Raw genomic sequence first — 20843 nt, 5'->3', positions numbered from 1 at the left:
TGCTGGGAGATGGGGGTGATGGGCAGCCCTCTTGGAGGCCGGTTAGCACACTCAGCCTATTCCTGCCACTACTCTTCATGGCTCAACCCAGCTTATCCTTCAGCCCAAATCTTGGAAGCCACGTTTGATGCCTTTCTTTCAGACTGTTTGTTCGAGCCATCAGCAAATCCTATCATCTCCGTCTTCCAACCCTATGCTGGATCCCACCACTTCTCACCTCCTCTATAACGCACCTACTCTCAGCTCACATTTTAAAAATAAATCATTTTATTGGGTGCTCTGACAGCTCATATAACAGTTCATATATCAATTGTATCAAGCATATTTGGATATAGGTTGCCATCATTTCCAAAATGTTTTCTTCTTCATTTTTTAAAATCATTTTGGGGGGAGCTCGTGCAACTCTTATCATAATCCATGCATACATGCAGCCATTGTGTCAAGCACATTTGTACATTTGTTGCCATCAGCATTCGCAAAACATTTTTTTTCTACTTGAGCCCTTGGTACCATCTCCTCTTTTCCCCCCTCCCACCCTTGTGAACCCTTGATAATTTATAAATTATTTTTATTTTCAAATTTTACCCCATCTGCTATCTTCACCCACATTTCTGTCATTCATCCCCCTTGGCGGGATAGGGTGGACATTGATCGTTGTGATCTGACCCCCCTGGTCCCCCTACCTTCCCCCTACCCTCATGGTTTTGCTACTCTCCGTTTTGGTCTTGAGGGGTTTATCTGTCCTTGATTCTCTGTGTCGAGAGCTCTTACCTGTACCAGTGTATATTCTCCGGTCTAACCAGATTTGTAAGTTAGAAATGGGGTCATGATAGTGGGGATGAGGGGGAGAAATCATTGAGGAATATTGTTTGTTTAGTCTGTGATATACTGCACCCTGGCTGGCTCATCTCTTCTTTGTGACTCTTCTGTGAGGGGCTATACAATTGCCTACAGATGAGCGTGGGCCTCCACTCTGACCCCCCTCGGTCACATCAAAATGGTTGTTTTGGGTCTTCTGATACCTGATCTCATGGAATGGTTGGTGTGTTTCTTCCCTGTGGACTTTGTTGCTTCCCTGTTAGATGGTTGCTTGTTTAACTTCAAGTCTTTAAGACCCCAGATGCTCTATCTTGTAATATCTGGGCACCATCATCTTCCTTCACCACAATAGCTTAGGCACCCATTTTGTCTTCAGTGCTCATGTTGGGAAGCTGAGCATCACAGAATGCCAGGTGATTAAATCAAAGTGTTCTTGCCTTGAGGGAGGACTTGAGTAGAGGCCCAATGTCCACCTGCTACCTTAATATTTAACCTATACATATATGTACATGGACTTATATCCCTATTATTATATATTAATATATTTACATATGTACATACCTATGTTTACACCTCTATAAATGTATTTTGCCTCCTAGTTCTTTCCTCTATTTCATTTTACTTTTTTCCTGTCCCACTATCATGTTCAACCTCCATTCGGCTCTCAGTAATTCCTCTCGGCTACATTGCACTTGATTAAACTCCACCAGGCATTCTATGCCCTCCCGGCCATCGATTTTAGATCACTTGTTGTTCCCTCGTCCCTGGGTTTGTTGACTCTCCCCTCCCTTTCCCCCACCTCCTCCTCTCCCATGTCCCCCTGGAACTGCCGGTTCCTTTGTTTTCTCCTCTAAATTTTTAATCCTGCCTATCTTATATATACAGATATTTAAAGAGAAAACAAAACAAAAAATAGCCTATGATTAGTTCCAGGTCTATCTGCTGATCCTTATGAATCTTTTCTGATCAGGCCTGATACAGTGTCAAGCCCTATCCACTGAGTCTGAAGTCTATTTTCAGAATTCCTCAGCGACTTTGTTGCTTTGCTCCCCTTGCTGCTCTGTTCCGCTCCCTTCGTGTTACACCCTGCTGTGGGGTCGGGGTGGGGGGTGGGGGATCAGACTGCCTACAGTTCCCAATCTGTGTCTCTCATGCTGCCCCCACCCCATGTAGTGCTGTGGGTCAGGAAGGAGACATCATATCTCAGGTGAGGCCCAGCCTATGGTCCTCTCTGCACTGGCTGCTATGAGAGGAATGTTGTCCTCGAATCTCAGCCCACATTGACTGCAGATACCTAATTGTCATTTTTTCTTTTAGGTTAAAATTTAACGTATTATAGTGTATTTTCTCTTTCAGTCCATTCTTTTTAAAAGAACAAAAACATTTTTATTAGGAGCTCTTACCGTTATTATTGCAACCCATAGTTCCATTAGCTCAAGTCTAACTGTCAACTATTGCCCTCGTCACTGTCAATACATTTTCTTTTCGTGAACTTCTTGAGATCAGCTCCACTTTCTCCCCTCCTCCCTGAGACCTCAATATATTCTATATTAATATATATATATGCCATAACTTACACCATCCCATATATCCATTCTCCTTAAATTTGATGTTCTTCCCTTTTGAGTGGGGTTATACAGTCATTGTAGCTATCTTTGCCCCTTTTACCCCCCTCTCTTCCTCTGTCCTCAGGAAGCCAATACTTCCCTTACTGTTTTTAAAGGGATAATCTACCTTGAATTTCATGCCTCAAAAGATCTTGGTTGTATCCATGTATGTATGCAGGACTAGTAAGATCAGTGAGGTAAAACTAGGGCCATAATAGTGGGAGGATTACATGTTAAAGAACTAGAAAAGAGTTGTGTGTCTCATCAGTGCTTACTGCACCCTGGATATATCAGCCCTTCTGTGAGGGACTCTCCAATTGTCTTCCAGTTGGGCCTGGGGTCTCCACCTTGCCTATGTCCCTTGACATCAGTTTGGAAGCTTACTACCAACCAAATTTCTGATACTTTTTTTTTTAGCTTCTGATACCTTTACTTGTCGATACCTCATGATCACACAGGTGGGCATGCTTCTTCCACATGGGCTTTGTTGCTTCCCTGCTAGATGGCCGCTTGTTTGACTTCAAGCCTTTAAGACCCCAGATGCTATATATATTTTTAAATAAATCATTTTATTGGGGGCTCTTACAGCTCATAACAATTCATACATCAATTGTATCAAGCATATTTGTACATATGGTGCCTTCGTTATTTTCAAAATATTTTCTTTCTGTTTGAGCCCTTGGTATTAGCTCCTTTTTTCCCCCCTCGCTTCCCTACCCTTCCACTCTCATGAACCCCCTGATAAATTATAAATTATTATTTTCATATTTTACACTGTCTGCTGTCTCCCTTAATCCACATTATTGTTGTTCATCCTCTTGGGGAGAGGGGGTGATTGTGGCTCATTGTAGTCAGTTCCTCTTTCTCTCTCCGCTCCCCCCCCCCCCCACTGTATGTCCCACCTTCCCTCTCGGCTCATGGTATTGCTATTCCCTTTGCTGTTTCTGAGCTGTTTATCTGTCCTGGATTCCATGGGTCCAGGGATCTTGTCTGTACCAGTGTACCTGCTCTGATTTGGCTGGATTTGTAAGGTAGAACTGGCGTCATGATAGTGTGTGCGGGGGGCGGGGGGAACCATTAAAGAACTAGAGGAATGTTGTGTGTTTCGTTGGTGCTGTGCTGCACCCTGGCTGCCTCATTCTTTCCTGTGACCCTGCTGTGAGGGAATGCCCAATTGTCTACAGTGGGCTTTGGGTCTGCACTCTGACCCCCATCATTTGCACTGATATATTTGTTTGTTTGGGATCTTCTGATGCCTAATGCCTTATCCCATTGACACCTCATGATAACACAGGCTGGTGTGCTTCTTCCCTGTGGACTTTGTTGCTTCTCTGCTAGATGGCCGCTTGTTTACCTTCAAGCCTTTACGACCCCAGACGTTATATCTTTTAATAGCTGGGCACCATCAGCTTTCTTCAGCACATTTGCTTATTCATCATTTTATCTTGAGCGATCATGTCGGGAAGGTGAGTATTTTACATTACCACATTATTAGGACAAACCATTCTTGTACTGAGTTAGGATTTAAGTAGAGGCCCAAAGTCCATCTGCTTCCCTATTATGCTAACTTATATATACATATGTAGATAGACACACCTATCTTTATAAATATCTACATTTATACATATATGTGATTTTTATTCCCTAGTTGTTTCCTCTATTTCTTTTTTCTATCCTCCTGCCCACTGTCATGCTTGCCCCTCGTTTGCCTCTCAGTAATTCCTCTCACATCCATTACAGCTGATCAACCGCCCCCCCCCCCGCCCCGGGGGACATTTTAGATCCTTTGCTGTCCCTGATGTAATAGACTCCCTGATCCCCTCCCCCCATCTCCTCCTTCTCCTCCATCCCCACCACCACCCTGGAACCATCAGTCCCATTGCTAGCTCCTTGGGATTGCTTAACCTGTCCATCATATGTTGATAGACATCAAAAAAATAATAATAATTTTAAAACCATATCAATTGTTTCAGGTCTACTGCTGACCTTTGTGAACATCCCCGAAGCAGTCCAGCTGTTTACAGTCTTTCCACCAAGGCTTTTTCTCCCCCACAAGCCAGAGAGTCAGATCATATTGTCCCTTCCTGGTCAGCAACATGCAATGGCTCCTGTCTCCCTCAAGCCAAAGCCAGCCTCCATCCCGTTCTAGTCTGATTCAGGCTTGCACCTCTGTCCTTATTTTGTATCTAGCTCCCTCTCTGCTCAGACCTGTCTGCCTTCCTTGCTGGTCCTTGAACGTGCTAAGGTGGTTTCTCCATCACATCCTTGGCTGAGCTGCCCTCATCTGCCCAGAGCTAGAGAGTGTGCTTCCTCTCTTTAACCCCTTACTTTCTGCTGTGACTGACACCCCTTAGAGAGCCTCCCTTGTCCCTGCCCCAGCCACATCCATTCATCACCTACTGTTCCTATCTCCTCGTTCCTGCTTTCCCGTTTCCAAAGCCGCAGTTCTCCAAGGGAGAGGGTTGTGCACGTGCCGGCACACACACAGCTCTTCGGCAATTGTTTGGCACATTTTCTGGGAGCCGTCAGTACAGTTAGTGAGACTCTACAGCACAGTCTGTCAGCCCAGCCTTCCAGCTCTAGTGCAAAACGATCTGTTGAATCCGATGCCAGCCGTTGCCATCGCTGACCAAGCCACTGTCTTCGCTCCGCTGGTTCCGCTCCGGGAGTCTCCTAACTGGTGTCTGTGGGTCTCTCTCGCCGGCCTAGAGTCGGCTCTTCAAACAGCAAAGAAATCCTTTTAACCGGACGTCAGCCCCGCAACTCTGCTGCTCAAAACGCTCGAGTTGGTGACACCGAGATGTCTGCGGGATCTGGTTGTCTTTGACCTCTGGGACATGACGCCTTTCTAGTTTGGTCGTGGCTCGCCCCACTCTGCTCAGGCCACGGCCTCTTCAGCCTCGCAAGCACACACTCCGCTCAAGGCCTCTGCGCTGCTGTTCCTTCTTCCTGCCGCCCCTGCTCCCAGGGCTCACAGGCTCCTCCCTCACCACCCTGAGGTCTGTGCTCCCTTGTCCTCCACCCGAGAAACCTGCTAGAGGCTTCCGTCTAACACGCAACCGCTCCCCGCCTCACTCGCTAGGGATGCGAGAAGTAATTGTGTGTTGAATGAGTAGAATAGCAACTTTTCATGGAAACACACTTAATTTCATGTGCAGGTGATAGCAATTGACATTTAATACATAGGCTGACCATCAGCAGCAGAAGACATGTAAATAACACATTCAAGTCATTTTCTAAAAAAACAAAACAGACATTTAAGAATTCTAGACCATATAATTCCCTTGAAGTACAAACAGCAACAGAATCAAGATCGTTAAATGGTTGAGAAACAGGGGTCCTTGGACCAGCTATGGTTGTAATTAGGTTCTGTATTGTGTGTTGGTTTGTTGTTTGGCTTTTTCCGAGAGCGTTAGGGACTCTGTGAAGAAATGAAAACTATCATGCTCAACAGCCTCCATGACTTGCACCCAAACTCAGGTCCCAGTCTGCTCCTGGAGCCTGAAGAGGGAAAGGGGGAGAAAGCATGTGGAGGCTGGATGGGGAGGTGAGAAGGGCCAGGAAACAAGGACAGCAGGAGGGCTCCGGGGCCCTCACCAGGTAAGCATCTCCCAGGGTCAGGGACGCTCAGCTCAGCTCAGCTATGGGTTGACTCGTTGCCAATTTGCTGCTTCACATTCAAATCCAGCCTGTCTGTCTTCACAGGTGGATTACGACCGAGTACAGATGGTCTTCAGCCCTCCACTGTCCGGGTCTGACACCTATCCCAGGGGCCCCGCCAAACTACCTCAAAGTCAAAGCAAAATGGGCTACTCTCCAAGCAGCCACCAGGACCCGTCTGGGTACCACCAAGCCACTCTGTACCACCAGCCTTCTCTGCAGGCCAGTTCGCAGTACATCTCCACAGCGTCTTACCTGAGCTCCCTGAGTCTCTCACCCAGCACCTACCCCCCACCGCGCTGGAGCTCTTCTTCGGACCAGCAGCCCTCCAGGGTGTCCCACGAACAGTTCCGGGCTGCCTTGCAGCTCGTGGTTAGCCCCGGAGACCCCAGGGAATACTTGGACAACTTTATCAAAATTGGGGAAGGGTCGACCGGCATTGTGTGCATCGCCACCGAGAAACACACAGGGAAGCAAGTGGCTGTGAAGAAAATGGACCTGCGGAAGCAACAACGACGCGAACTGCTTTTTAACGAGGTAAAGGGTCTGCTTGGCTCGTTTCTTTCCTATCCATCCATATTGAGAGAGAGAAACTCCCATGTGCATGTGGACTGGGGAACACCTGAGTAATTATGTCCAGGAGACCCACAGCATTGGGGAGTGATCTCCCTTTCAGAAATTCCTGAGAGAAATGGTCTTTGGTGGATAGGAGGGCTGAAAAATCTGTAAGCTATCAAGTCAGTAGCCACGCTAACGTGGCAGTTGTTAGCCAAAGTTCTACAAGCCAGGTCTCCTAATTCCCAAGGCAACCCATGAACACGTCTACCATGCATGTGCCCACAAAAGTGTGTCCAGGTTGTTTGGTCGGTAGATACATGCTGTAAAAATGTCATCGGTGATGATTGTGTGTGCCCTCGGAGACTGATCTGAAGCCACCCCCTGTAACATGGATGAGCAACTTACTAATGTGTTATTTAACACCAGTTCTGAAGAGCTAGCAGAAATAGCCACCGGGCAGCAATGGACTCTAGGAAACAGGCTCAGCTTAGCCCTTCTACGCCTTGTTGGTGAGACTTTCCATGAAGTCCCCTGAAACTCACAACAGCCCGACATACAACGGCAAGAAATGTTTCCCAGTCCTGCACCATCTTGAACACCACCACACGCCCGAGTCCGTTGTGGTGACTATGTGTCCATCCATCTCACTAGCATCTCCCGTGCCCTCTTTGGCCCTCTGCTCCCACTCAATAGGATGTTCTCCTCAAGCAGCTGGCCTTTCCTGATGAGATGGCCACAGGGAGTGAGCCAGACAGTATTCTCTTGTCATCCACAAGGCTGTGTTAACTATTTTGAATAGGTCATCACAAGGCCTATGTTCTACTGTCTCAGCCTGGAAGTTCCCCGGAAACCTGTCGACCGTGGGTGACCCTGCTGTCATGCGAAATGCCTGTGGCACAGCTTCCACCCTTAGAGCACCCCCACGCCACCGCGGTACAACAAGCTGACAGATGGGTGGTGTTTCTATGCCTAGGTCACATTTATTTTACCTTCAAGATGTCCTCTTTGTCCCCAGCCTCGCTGTCTCCACTCAGACCTTCTCTCAAAGAAAGGTGAGGCGGGCCCTGTGTGGTCTCGCCCCTAACCATAGTTCACGCCATTCAACCTCTTAGAGGATTCTTGCCATATGGTGGCAGATATTTGGCCAGGGTAACCAGCAATGAGTGTGGACAGTCCATTCTGAGGAAGACCCTCTGGTTATCTGATCATATCCCCCCCTAGCAGCAAGCTAACCCTCCTTTTGCAAATGTAAAGCGCTACGTGATTCTGACTACACCCTCTCCCTGTTGGTCTCTCTTTCTTCACTGTCTGGTAAACCCGCCTCATTCTCCTGACGGCACCGACTTGGTCCCTTTCATTTACAGCAGTGACCATTGGTACCATTTGGTGGGGGGTGGGGGCGGGGGATCTATGTTAGCTTACTAAATAAATGCTCTACAATCAGTACGTACCAATCAAGCATGTTAGCAATGCAAGTGTGGCCACAGCAGAACGAAGAATGCCAAGTGTCACCTTCACAAATCAAAGACCATCTTCCCCTTCTGTCCAGGTTGTCATCATGCGGGATTACCACCACGACAATGTGGTCGACATGTACAACAGCTATCTCGTCAGCGATGAACTCTGGGTAGTCATGGAATTCTTGGAGGGCGGTGCCTTGACAGACATCGTTACTCACACCAGGTAAGTGGCTTTTCAAATATTTATGATTTTCTGACAAGATGGCCCTGGCGGCCCAGTGGTTATGCCCTTGGCTGCTCACCTCAAGGTCAGCACTTGGAGCACCCCAGCTGCCCAGGAGAAGGATGTTACCGTCTGCTCCGGTGAGGGCCTTGGCAACCCCGGGGGACAGTTCTCTTCAGCCTTTGGGGTTACTGTGAGTCAGAGTTGGTCTGATGACGCTGGGTTTGGGTTTGGTTTTCATTCTCAGCCTGAGTGAGGCTCTAATGGCAATCTCGATGAACTCTTCGTAAATTATGAGCACCCTGGAGTCATGGGACATGACTACCCTTCTCCTCTGATCCCCGAAGCACCTGCTTTAATAGCATCCATGTAGGTTTCATTCACTCCATTCACATCGCCTCTGCCCTCCATAAGTCCATTCACACCGATGAATGTAAGCCACCATGGGAAAAGAAGCTTCTGTCGTAAACCGTGGAATTCCCTGTCCTGTCTGCAGATGTCTGGGCAGGTGCGGCAACACTATCAAGGATTTCTAAAGCTGAGTTTTGTTCGGGTGAGCTGCGTGCCAGTGCCAGGCGCGGATACCACCAAGTGTCTCTGGGGAAGAAAGGCTGGGTGGAGGGTCAAAGTTTGTAGAAGAAAACCTTCGTCAGTTATGTTTTAATAGAGTCTTGCAAATAACCAGTGCATTCCCTCTCTAGAACATGTGCTAAACACTTTTAATGCGCCATGCTGGGGATACAGCTCACAAGCTGAATAAAACTCAAATACCTTTCCTCGCCGAGACCACAGATAAGAAATAAATGCATTTACTTCCTGGGGTGGTGGGGAAGGGGATCAAAAGACAGATAAATAGCCTAGAGAAATATGAGCATCCCCATCAAGAGTCAGGATAGGTCTCCCATCAAAGATGACATCTGAGATGGATTTTGAGAAATTATTGGTTATGCATTGGGCTGCAGTTTGAAACCACTAGCCGCTCCTCGGGAGAAAAACTAGACGTTCTACTCTCATTAAGTGTTACAGTCTCAGGAACTCATGAGAGCAGTCTCCCCTGTCCTATGGGGTTGCCGTGAGTCCGCATCAACTCAATGGCAGGGAGTTTGGGTTCAGTTTTGGGTTTACTAAGTCTGTCATAGCAGCAAAAGATTGGCAATGAAGGCAGAGGAAGATAGTCCTCAAATTTTAATATTTATGTTAACCACCTGGGGATCTTATTAAACTCAATTTGTGGCTCACTTTGGAGTGGGGTTGAGGGATCCTGAAAGTCTGCTTTTCTAACCAGCTCCAAGGGGATGCCAATATTGTTGGTATGCGAACCACACTTGAAGAAAGAGGCTAAAAACACAAATAAAACAGCAGTACCAGTTTGGGAAACTTTTATTATCACCTTACTTGTAAATAACATGCCAGAAAGGGAGACGGGCAGTAGACCTCATTCCAGACTGCCAATCCTTGAGGGCAGTGTTCTGCACTGAGCAGCTCGTTCCCAGAGATGATGCGGGGCTGACTGGCCTCAGTTCAAAGAGTGATGATGACAGCGCCTAGAGGACAACCCTGAAGATACAGTTTGGGGAGAGCAGCCTGTCTGATGTGCACACGTGGGGCAAACCATGAAGAGAGTGCAACAGATCAGCAACGGGAGCAAAACCTTGAGGTCCCCGAGAATTCCCAATTGTAGATTTCGGACTCTGAGGGCAGCATTTGGCACCTCACCTGAACTGGTTGGTGGGGGAGGGGGGGAACAAGGAGGAAGAGGAGGGGAGAGGATTGGTTGGGAAGGAGGAAGGAGGGAAGGGGGCAGGGGGAGGGGATGGTTGAGCCAATAATGAGAGAGACAGGGGAATAGTAAGGGTTATAAAATTGGCTGTGAGGAGGGTGTAGCGTTCCTGGAAAGGTTAGATCACCTGTAAAAGTGTCTGAGAGGAATTAATGACAGGATTGAAGGGTCAGCATAATAATGGGGTAGGAGGGACGAAAAAGAGGAAAGAAAAAGAAAGCAAAATTTATATATAAATATGTAAATATCTAACTATATAAATATAGTTGTATTTGTCTATACATGTACACATATGTAAATTGAAAAAGGAAGCAGATGGGCTTTGGACCTCTACTAAAAGCTCACCTAAGTACAAGAATGGTTTGTTCTAATGAACAAACTGTATGGTACTCACCTTCCAGACACAATCCCTGAAGAGTAAATGGGTGCATATGCAAATGTAGTGAAGAAAGCTGATGGTGCCTGGCTATTAAAAAATATAGCATCTTGGATCTTAAAAGGCTTGTAGTCAAAACAAGTGGCCATTGATCAGGGAAGCAACAAAGCCCTTATGGAAGATGCCCACTAACCTGTGTGATCAGATGTTGACGGGAATAGGTATCAGAAGTTCAAAAGCAAGCAACCAAATGGATGCTAAGGTGTATGGACCAAGTGGAGACCCAAAACTCACCTGCAAGACAATTGGACAGGCCCTCACAGAGGGGCCACAAGGGAGGGATGAGGAAATCCAGCTGTGGCACAGCAGTGATGAAACTCATCACTATCCTCTGGTTATTTAATATTTCCTCCCCTTAGTATTAAGGCTTATGTTTTATCTCATCAATATGTTATACCTACGTAGATTCAGGTGTGTAAGTGCCAGGATGGATGACCCTACAGAAACAGCAATGAGAGCAATGATTCCCTGAGGATGCGGGAAGACGGGGGGAACTGATAGCAATGATGACCGTATAACTCCACTCGAGGGGAGAGAATAGCAGAATTGTAGGTAAATATATATAGAGAATAGAATATTAATAGTACTATATAACAATAACAACAAGGGTTCCTGGAGGGAAGGATGGGGGAGGGAGGGGGAAAGGGGCTGACATCAAAGAGTTCAAGAAGAAATAAAATGTTTTAAAACTAATTGTAGTAGCAATTGTACAATTATGCTTTGAACTACCTATTTTTTGAATTATGGAATGTTATGACATCTATAAGAGCTCCCAATAAAAGGATGGATTAAAAAATAAAAATAAATAAGGGTTTCAAAACAACTAAACTAAATAAAGAAATAAACAGCAAGCCAATTAGTTAAGAGAGGGTTGTCAGGAAGACACTGGGTATTCATGGCCCCTTAATTATATGTGGGTCCCAGTGAGCAACCACAGATTTCAAAAAGCAAAGTTACAAGAAAATATTAGAGAGCTTTGGAGGGACAAACAGACTGTTCCTCCTCCACAGGCCCTTACAGCTAAGTCTGTAGAAGACTGTCCGTAAACAAAGAACATAAGACGCTCCCACCTCACCTCTCCCAGCCTCGCCAAAATAGCATGTAAGAGATCTTAATTTGAACAAAGAGATATATTGGAGGGACCTAAGAATAAGATAAATGTGATTTATATCTAAAGCAATTTAATAAAACATGGCTACAGTGGGGGCTTTTTCTTGCCTTGGGGGAGCTGCAGATGGCTGTGCAGGGCTCTCAGAGTCCTTCCTTTGTTGTGATTCCTCCATTTTAATTGTGTGTCCATGCGAGTCTATTAAGGGAGAGCCGCTTAATAACCCATTGTATTTTCTAATTTTCTTCTACCAACTTTTGTCAACTAATTTTCTCCCTTTAAGGCAGGAAAGCTCTAGAGAATAAGAAAAGGTATGCCAAGGAACACCATCTGGACTTTGAGCTCCCTAACCTGATAGCTGAGAGAACTTCCTATCATATTTGTTCAATGAGTGAGCTTTAATGAGTGAGCGATTGTGTCACCTGAAATACAGAATTAAATTCTGGTTCCTAAGAGTTAGGCAAATAAAAGGAGAGCCTCCATGGTCTCTGGCCCTGCCAGGAGACATCTGCACCCTGTTTGCCTCCGAGCAATGTAACAAGTTATAGCGGGGGGAAATCCCAAAGGGGTTTGGGTGGGACTCAAGGAAGCGATGATATAAATTAGACTAAGTACATTGGGGTCCCCCAAGTATGGCAAGTCTGTAAAATAACTCGTGCTACAGTGCATTGCTTTATAAAACATTGAACATCTTGCTGTTCAGAGTGTCTGAAGACCAGCAATAGCCACATCACCTGGGAGCTGAGTGGAAGTGTAAAATCTCGGGTCCCACCCCAGACCTGACAAAGCAAACCCAACCCTCTGCCAATGAGTAAACTCGAACTCACAGTGACTGTACAAGACAGAGTAGAACTGACCCCATAGTCTCCACGTCTGTAAATCATTAGGGAAGCAAACTGCTGCGTGTTTCTCTCTGGGAGCATCTAGTTAACTGCTGGCCGTTTTGTTGGCAGTCCAGTGCTGTAATCACTGTGCCACCACACTAGATATTTAACCCAAACCCACCAGAGGGAAGTCCACTATTTAGTTAGACAGTCGGCTGTTTAGAAGTCTGCTGAAGTTTGAGCAGTAGCCTACCACCTTGTCAAATGGCCTTGTATCTGATTTCCAAGAGACAGGGTTCCAGGAGGGAGAGGAAAGGGGCCAGCATGGCCAGTCTTCCTGTTTTGTCTCAGGTGGTCCTCACCTGGCTCCATAACTAAGTGACCGTCTGACTGGTGCTGAAGCTACAACTCAGATGATCTATTCATGCTCAAGACCACACATTTGACAGTGTTCACGGAGCCAGGATTTGAATTGGGGGTTGACCCCAGAAAGAGATGACAGTCTCCCACACCAGCTTTCCTGCCTGAAGCAGTGGAACACCATGAAGTTAATCTCCACTGGACTCAGCAGAGTTCAAAACCATAGCGATACAAATCAAAGGTGATTTTGCCAAAACTGCTTGAGACTCGGAGGCAATTATGTGTTGTTATTGTTGACCGTTGAAAGCATCTGTATGCCATTTTCAAATAATTCCCAGGCCTTTGGGTTCTGAGAAAGTGAGTTAGATTTGTATGGTGGTTTGGGGCTGCACTTGCTCTTGTGGCAGTTACTCTAAGTGAGCCTCTGAAGGATATGTCAGCAGCAGATGGGAAAACGTCCATCACACCAGCCGGAAAACAGAAAACTCAGAAGTTGTAATTTTCCTATCTCTAGTAAACCTTTCTTCTCACCTGCCTTCAAATATGACTGATTCTTCTCTGTGTAGCCACGTTGAAGAAAAGTGTGTGTCTTATTATGCTCCTCAATTGTATACCTTTATGTTCTCCTGACTGACCATCTCCTTGGGGTTTTTCTTTTGAATCCCAATGTGGATCCAGGCAGAGTTGACTGTCAATGAAGCTAAAACAATTCAAGCCCATGAGTTTTCTAGTACGGATGAACTCAGCCTTACCTGTGATGACTGTATTTTTCCAGGGTAGTCCTTAAGTTTGGACTCTGGTCAATCAGACACCTTGTCTCTCCTGCCAACCGCTTTGCTTGCACATTAGTGTGTTTCAAGTTCTTTATCAGTCAGGGTTTTTCAGAGAGACAAAACCAATAGAACGTATCACTAACTTGATACTAACTTGATTCTGATTCATGGAAACTCCATGTACAGAGCAGAACTGTGCTCTATGGGCTATCCTGGCTCTGATGGTTGGAAAGCAGGCCTTTCTTTGGAAGCAACTCTGCTGTTAAATCAGTGGCTGATTTTTTGGAAGTAGGTTGTCAGGATTTTCTTCCAGGTGCCTTTGAGAGTGGATTTGACTCTCCAAACTTCTAGTTAGCAACCCAGCACAGGAACCATTTACACCATGGAAGGACTCCTTCGTCTCCAGCAGCTCCAAATTCACAGTAACTCCAGCCCACAAGAAGGACCTAGAACAACAAAGATTGCCATGTCCTGAAAAAGGAAAAGGGAGAGCTTGTGGAAGGTAGAGAGAGAAGTCACAGAAGGGAGCAGTTTAGCCGTCCAAGGACCATCTGTCTGAATCCGACCTTGAAGAGGACAATGGTTGGTCCAGTTCCAAGATGAAGAGAGACCTGAAGAAACTAAAGCCCTGGCAGCCACACCTAACACCTCAGCTCACGTAGTCGGTGTGCACTTTCTGGAGGACCCTGAGCTTCTCAGATGCCTAGAGAAGTTTCTGTAAGAGCCACAGAAGTCATTGGTAGGAATGACTCCACACCAGTGAAAGGGCTCTCTTTCCTTTGCCTGATATTTGGCCTCTTTCAGGGTCAGTGTCAAGGATGATGGTGGTGTTGGCATTGATGATGTTGTGCTCCAACGCTCGGATCCCACAGACTTGCTTGTCCTTGCCTGCAGGTTTTCCATTCATGGGCTGAAGAGCTTGGGCTGGTTCATCAGAACCCAAGGGATCAGCCTCTCTTGATCATTTCAGAGATACTGGTAAAACTCTCCTTGCTTCTTAACTGTCATTTCCTTTCCAGGATGAATGAAGAACAGATAGCTACGGTCTGTCTGTCTGTCCTGAGAGCCCTCTCCTACCTTCACAACCAAGGAGTGATCCACAGGGACATCAAGAGTGATTCCATCCTCCTGACCAGTGATGGCCGGGTAAGACTAGCAGGTTGCACCCCTCCCTGGTTTACCTTCCAATCACGACATCCATTGTGGGCAGTATCCTCCTAAGAACAGTTTCTCATAGTACTGTTTTCTTAGTCACAAGCCAGCCACTGCCTTTCCGAGAGCCTTGCTGAAAGGAAATTCTCATGCTCCGTGTCATCCTGTTAGTCAGAAATACCTATGACCGGAATTTAATACATAATGTTGTGCGTTAACAAAGAGGTAGGAAGTAATGGAAACTTTTCTTCTCTGCCACATTCCTATTTCTGTTGGGGAGAAAGGAACTGGCTGTTTTGGGGCTGTGTCCATCTGATTACTGGGCCGCAGTATTTCTCGGGCTCTGGAGAAAACAGATGACAAATTCTGCCTGGTAATTGGAGAAGAGTTGTATCCATGGACAACTTATAAAGGCGTAGCCACATGTAGGAAAATCATAAGGAATGAGTCAAAGGATTCGTGTCGTCCTTTACTCTTAGGCACCGGACCTGAAGCGGTGAGTGACTAGTTACTACAGTCTCGAGACAGAAATGGCTGTCGGCGCAGGGCTTTGATCGGGAGGGCAAGGCCACAGTGCACCTGCAATTTTGCTCCTTCTTTCCAACTCCCTTCTGCTGCTGCAGCGGCAGGGACCAATTGAAAGCCATCAACGCAATTCACACAACTTGGTCCTCCAGGGAATGGAAAAGGGAAAAGTGTGGATCTAGCAGTTAGAATGTATCCATACACTAGCATCTCCAGACCCGAATTTCTAGGTTCCACATCCCTGCAACCTACTCAACATACTCTACCAGAGCGCCTCGGTTAATCAAGGTGCACAACCCACGTGTGATAAAAGCCAAAGTCGTCGTGCTTTTGAGACCTCCCCCAGCTCCTAGCACATGCACGGCCCTGGACTGCGGGAAGCCAGCCATCCTCCTGGCATCGCCCTCTAACGGGCCAGCAACTGCAGCCACAGAGACATGTTCAGTCCTGCCCCAGCAGCAACTGTCTGGGGATGAGCAGAGACCAGAGGAACTGCCTAAGGGGTTTACTTTTGCTTTCTTGTTTTAAAAAGACTGGAAATTTTATAAGCTCAGAAAAGCATAGAGGATCTAACAGAGGTCTCTGATCATTCCATTTATGTTCCAAGCATCCATGCCTATGTGGATTTGATCTGAAATCTTGAGGAATAGGCTTAATAGCTACCCATAAATGTCTGTGTTTTCACCCTTATCTCACCGATTCTTTTAAACATGATGTGGTATCTATCCACTTTAGCTACAAAACCAACCACTTCAACCCTTACGGATTTCAAAGGACAACCATTTATTGCTCAAACATCCATGTGTTGCCAGGTGCACTGACCTCAGCTGGAAGCACTCATGTGTGTTATCAGCTGAGCTCATGCGTGCATTTCTGGTCAGCCTGCAGCTGATGGCCTCCCTCGTTTGTCTGCTGACTCCCTCACTCTCAGCTGGGGAACAGAAGGAACCGGGCCATGCGTCACTCATCTCCCAGCAGCCCACCCCATGTGAGTCAGAGTCACACTGCTCCATAACGCTTTCCAGGCTTTGTTTGTGTGTTTCAGGAAAGATCCAGGTCTCTCTTATAAGAGGTCTCTGGGTGCACTCAGACTGGCTCGAACCTTTGGGCTAACAGCTGAGCACATGAGCTGTTTGTACCACCCAGCAATTCCTCAGCAGATCACCCCTGGTTTGTTCACATGGTGGCGACGATAAGGTTCTCAAAAGCAGCAGGAGAGACAGATCCCAGCGTCGGACAGTTTTCTGCCGTCAGGTTCTATGATGCTTCCGCAGCCTTGGCTGCTAACACTTTGGAACCTCCAGCCACTCCATAGAAGGATGAGGCTTTCTACTCACGTGACGTGTTACAGTGTTGCACACCCACACGGGGCAGTTGTACTCTGTCCAATAGGGTTCCCTAGGAGTTAGAATTGACTCGATGGCAGTGAGTTTGGTGTTTGGTTTAATGCACCATGGCCAAGTCCAGATACACGGAATAGAGAAATAAACGTCAACTCTTGTTGGAAGAAACTGCAGAGTCACATTGCACAAGGAGGTGAAGACAGGGAAGGAAGGGAAGACTGTGTGGACTTTTTAAAATGTAATCTCCCTGAGATCAGGAGAGCTATAGGGAAAATGCAGGCATCCTTGCCTGGCCTGACAGTCTGGAAGCACGTTGGCAAATCTACCACCTCAGAACACAAGGGAAAAAGCATTAAACTGCCTCCACAAATTGACTCTCAGAGCTAGGCCCACAGAGAAAGCAAAGGACAATTTAGAATCAAGCTCTCATTCCCTGTTCTTGGAAATTGATAGCACAGACTTCCTTCCTTGCTGTGAGAACATGTCAGATGTCAAAATCAAGCTAAGTAATTCATTGTTCCGTCAGCTGGCTTGAAGAGCTCCCCTCCCCACATTGTCCAACAGATTATGAATCATTCACTTGTCATGCTCCAGGGCAGGACAAATGTCGTGAACATCTCCTGCGCTTCCACACACCCAGCAAAGAGCTCACAGGGGCAGGTGAGTTTTCTAGTGCTTTCTAGTCTTATTGGTTCATGCATTCATTCATTCAGTAAATTTGTTGAATTTCTCCTGTTTCTAGCTCCTAAGGATATAAAAAGCAAAATCACTAGGTTCACTCAGGTTGCTTGAAAGACAGTGGGATGTAGTAGTAAATAGACAAATGAAGTGAGCACTAAACCCTACTCAGGCAGTGCTGAGGGTAAAGATGTCTTTCATCACGCATTTGGTGAACAAAGGTGGAGAGTGATGGGGGAAAGCCCTCTCCCGGATAGGGACTGGATAGAGAAAGCCCTTCTCTTTGGCAGCACAACCAGAGGCCCGTGAGGACGTGGATCAGCTGGGGGGCTGGGGTAAGAGTGCTGCAGGCAGACGGAAGAGCAGGTGGGGGGTCCTGTGCCTCCTGAGCACGTTGGCCGGAGTTCACCCGGCCACATCCAGAACAGCACGCCATATCGACTGCATTGGGCTTCCTCCGTTTGCACAGATCAAAGAGCCTTGGGTTTTGTTTTGAACAGAAAGAGAGCAGAAATGGGATGTGGCTGCTCTGAGAAAAGGCAAGAGCACATTTTTACATGAACCAATTAGAGCGTGGAGTTGAATAATGCTGAAGGTTTCGGATTGACTTTTGCCAGATAGCAAACTACCGCAAAGCTTCACATCTTAAAACAGCGTGCGTCAGTTTCCCACGCTCTCCCGTGGTTCTGACAGCGTGGGCTCAGCCCAGCAGCTTTGTGTTGACTTGGGATTGGATGACAGCTAGAATTGGAGCCATCTAGGGGACGTCCTGACTGTTGGCTGGAAGCTCGGTCAGAAACCACTACAGTGTGACCTCCCCATCCAACCTGGACTCTCTCACGTGGTGGCTGGTTTGCAAGTGTCCCAAGAGAACAAGGTACATACATTGTTATGACCAAGGGTGTGCGGTCTTTCCCTGTACATTTCTTTGCAATCTCCTGTGATTGATCATTATTTCATACACCGGGGATGAAACACTAAAAAAGATAGTGGATAGGTTCAGATCGAAGAGGATAAATTATTTCTGACCTCTTAAATGACTACAACGTAAATTAGTTGCTATCAACTAAATGTGGATTTTTCACAAATTGCCCACCGCATAAAGAATTACCTGTGTAGGAACCAATCCTGTGTGTTAGCAAGGGGGACGTGATGTTTGGGGTTTGAAAGAGTAGATTTCACAGAGTAGTTGCAAGAGTGAAATGAAGATATTTGTGTAAAGCTCTCAGAAGTGAATGCGGTAGATGTTTATAGTCTGAAGACATTTCGTCTGCCCTAGTGATTGATGGTTGATCTTGCTTTTAAGAAAGGGTATTTACGGACCCCTGGGGTAAAAAGTTACTGATTTTGAACCAAGTGACTGAGTGAAATGGAATCCAAATTGATACGCCATTAAACCTAATATTGGAAAAGGTCACGCAAGTGATCAATGGACCAAATTCAGCCTTCAGACAAGTTGTGAAACATTTTTCTCTCATTGCCACATTTTTATAATGGGAGATTGCACATAAAATTTCAGATTTATTTCTTTAAAAATTAGACTACCTGGCCACCCACCTTGTGCTTGACCTCACTCCTAGTGAAGGTTTACGTGGTATGGTGAAGATGGGGAGCAGCTGGTGGTGGGGCCCACCTCTGTACTTAGATGACAACCATGCTCATGGCCTCCACTTCCCTTAGATTGGCTCCAACGCCTCCCTTTTCCTGAGGATGTCCTCTGGCCATTGGAATGTGTTCTTCCAGGCTGGGAATTCTTGCCTACCCCTAATTCAAAAGTAACACCCAGAAAGTGATTGGAGATGTGTATCAATGCCCCAGTTCTCCCACCCTTGGATGCAATTACTATGAAGCATGTGTTTTACCCAGACTCCCAATCCTTCTCCGCAGGATTAAATTAAATAGTTGCCCACAATGGTAACCTGTCTGGTAACTCACCCTTGATTAACTGTCTTCCTCCGACCTTGGTGTGCCGAGAAGGGGTCCAGACTGGCCCTCTCTCCTGTTCCCTCTTGGTTTGCTTCTGAGTGGGCGTGGCATGCAAGGCCCTCTCCCCAACCAGTAGATCTAGTCTTGTCCTCTGTAGCACTACTTCTAGGGAGGGGCCAGCTTGGCTCTGATTGGGGCCGGCCCTGTAGCGTTGTTCCACATAGTCCCATCGCCCTTGAGGTGGGGTCTGCAGGCACACTCCCCATTCTGTGGAGACATTTCTTCCATTATATTCTGGTGCTTCCTTCATAGTTCAGTATTTTACTCATAATCTTTCATTATTGTGACTTGAGGCTTGAGTTTTTTCAGCTTGATATATACTGAGTGTGTTCTTCCCTTTGGGATTTCTAATTCCAGGTCTGTGCACATTTTATTATCATAGTTGGAGTTCTTGAACTGCTCTTTGAAATCTTTAGCTCAGCTGCTTTACTTCATACTTTCTTTAGCCACTCTGCCAGCAAGAAAAAGTTGCAGAATCCCTTCTGACATCCACATGAATCTTTTCTTTCTTCCCCGCCTTTTAATAACCTTTTGCTTTCTTCGGGTGTCTGCCATCAGTGTTCATTGTGTCAAATCTACGGACTGGTTTAAGTTTCCTTAAGTTCAACCTAGAATTACATATGAGCAATTGATGGCCTGTTCTACAGCAGCCCTGGGTTCATTTTTGCTGCAGATAGAGAGTGTCTCCATCACCTGCCCCCGCAGATCTACTTCAATTTGATTCTGGCAAAGTCCGTGTACAGAGCCGGTGTTTGTATTGTTGAAAAGAGAGATTTGCAATTAAGCAGGTGTTGGTCTTACCAAATCCCATCATGCAATCTCCAGCTTCATTTCTATCACTGAGGTTCTATTTTCCAGCTACTATTCCCACCCCTTTGTTTCCATCTTTCCCATTCTAATTACCGGTAATTATCAATGCATATTGATTGCATGTTTGATCAATTACAAGCTGAAGAAATTGGTAAACACCCTCAGTTTCTTCATCATTAGCATTTGTTGTTGGTGTGTAAATTTGAATAATAGTTGTATTAACTGAATTCCTTGTATGCATAGAGATATTACTTCCAGATAGATCTTGGAATGGTCTTTTTGATTATGAATGTGACACCACTCCTCTTGAATTTATCATTCTTGTCATAGTAGGCCAAATGACTCATTTCAAATGGCCAATGACTCTCCATCTCAGCTCACTAATACCTAACATATCGATCTTAATTTGTTCCAGTTCGTTTTTGACAACCTCCAATTTTCCTAGATTCATACTTTGTAATTCCACATTCTGATTCTTAATGGATGTTTGCAACTGTGTCTTCTCCTTTTGAACCATGCCCCTCAACAAATAAAGGTCCTGACCCCTTCATTCGACCCACGCCATTATGGCCCACACTGCAGGGAGAAGGCGTCCTCAAGGGCATTTGGGGTGCCTTCCCATCTGAGCGACACCATACATGACCGTGTTACAGTTATTGATAAGGCTTTTCAGTGGCTAGCCCCTTAGAAGGAGATAGTGTGTCCTGCTTCTTAATCTCTATTTAGTTTGGAAATTCCATT

At 46.2% G+C, this 20843-nt stretch overlaps 1 protein-coding gene across 1 annotated transcript in view; it reads left to right on the top strand.

Annotated features, from left to right (window-relative positions):
- The window catches only part of PAK5 (p21 (RAC1) activated kinase 5), a 137316-nt gene that overhangs the window by 98123 nt on the left and 18350 nt on the right, over window positions 1-20843 (top strand). Inside the window, exons 3-5 of the mRNA XM_075527832.1 lie at window positions 6132-6623; window positions 8194-8327; window positions 14628-14754. Coding sequence (XP_075383947.1) covers window positions 6132-6623; window positions 8194-8327; window positions 14628-14754 — 753 coding nt within the window. The remainder of the gene's footprint in view (window positions 1-6131; window positions 6624-8193; window positions 8328-14627; window positions 14755-20843) is intronic.

Source organism: Tenrec ecaudatus, chromosome 12 (genome assembly GCF_050624435.1).
Source record: "Tenrec ecaudatus isolate mTenEca1 chromosome 12, mTenEca1.hap1, whole genome shotgun sequence".
Classification (NCBI taxonomy): domain Eukaryota; kingdom Metazoa; phylum Chordata; class Mammalia; order Afrosoricida; family Tenrecidae; genus Tenrec; species Tenrec ecaudatus.
This window is presented reverse-complemented; position numbering and strand designations above follow the sequence as displayed.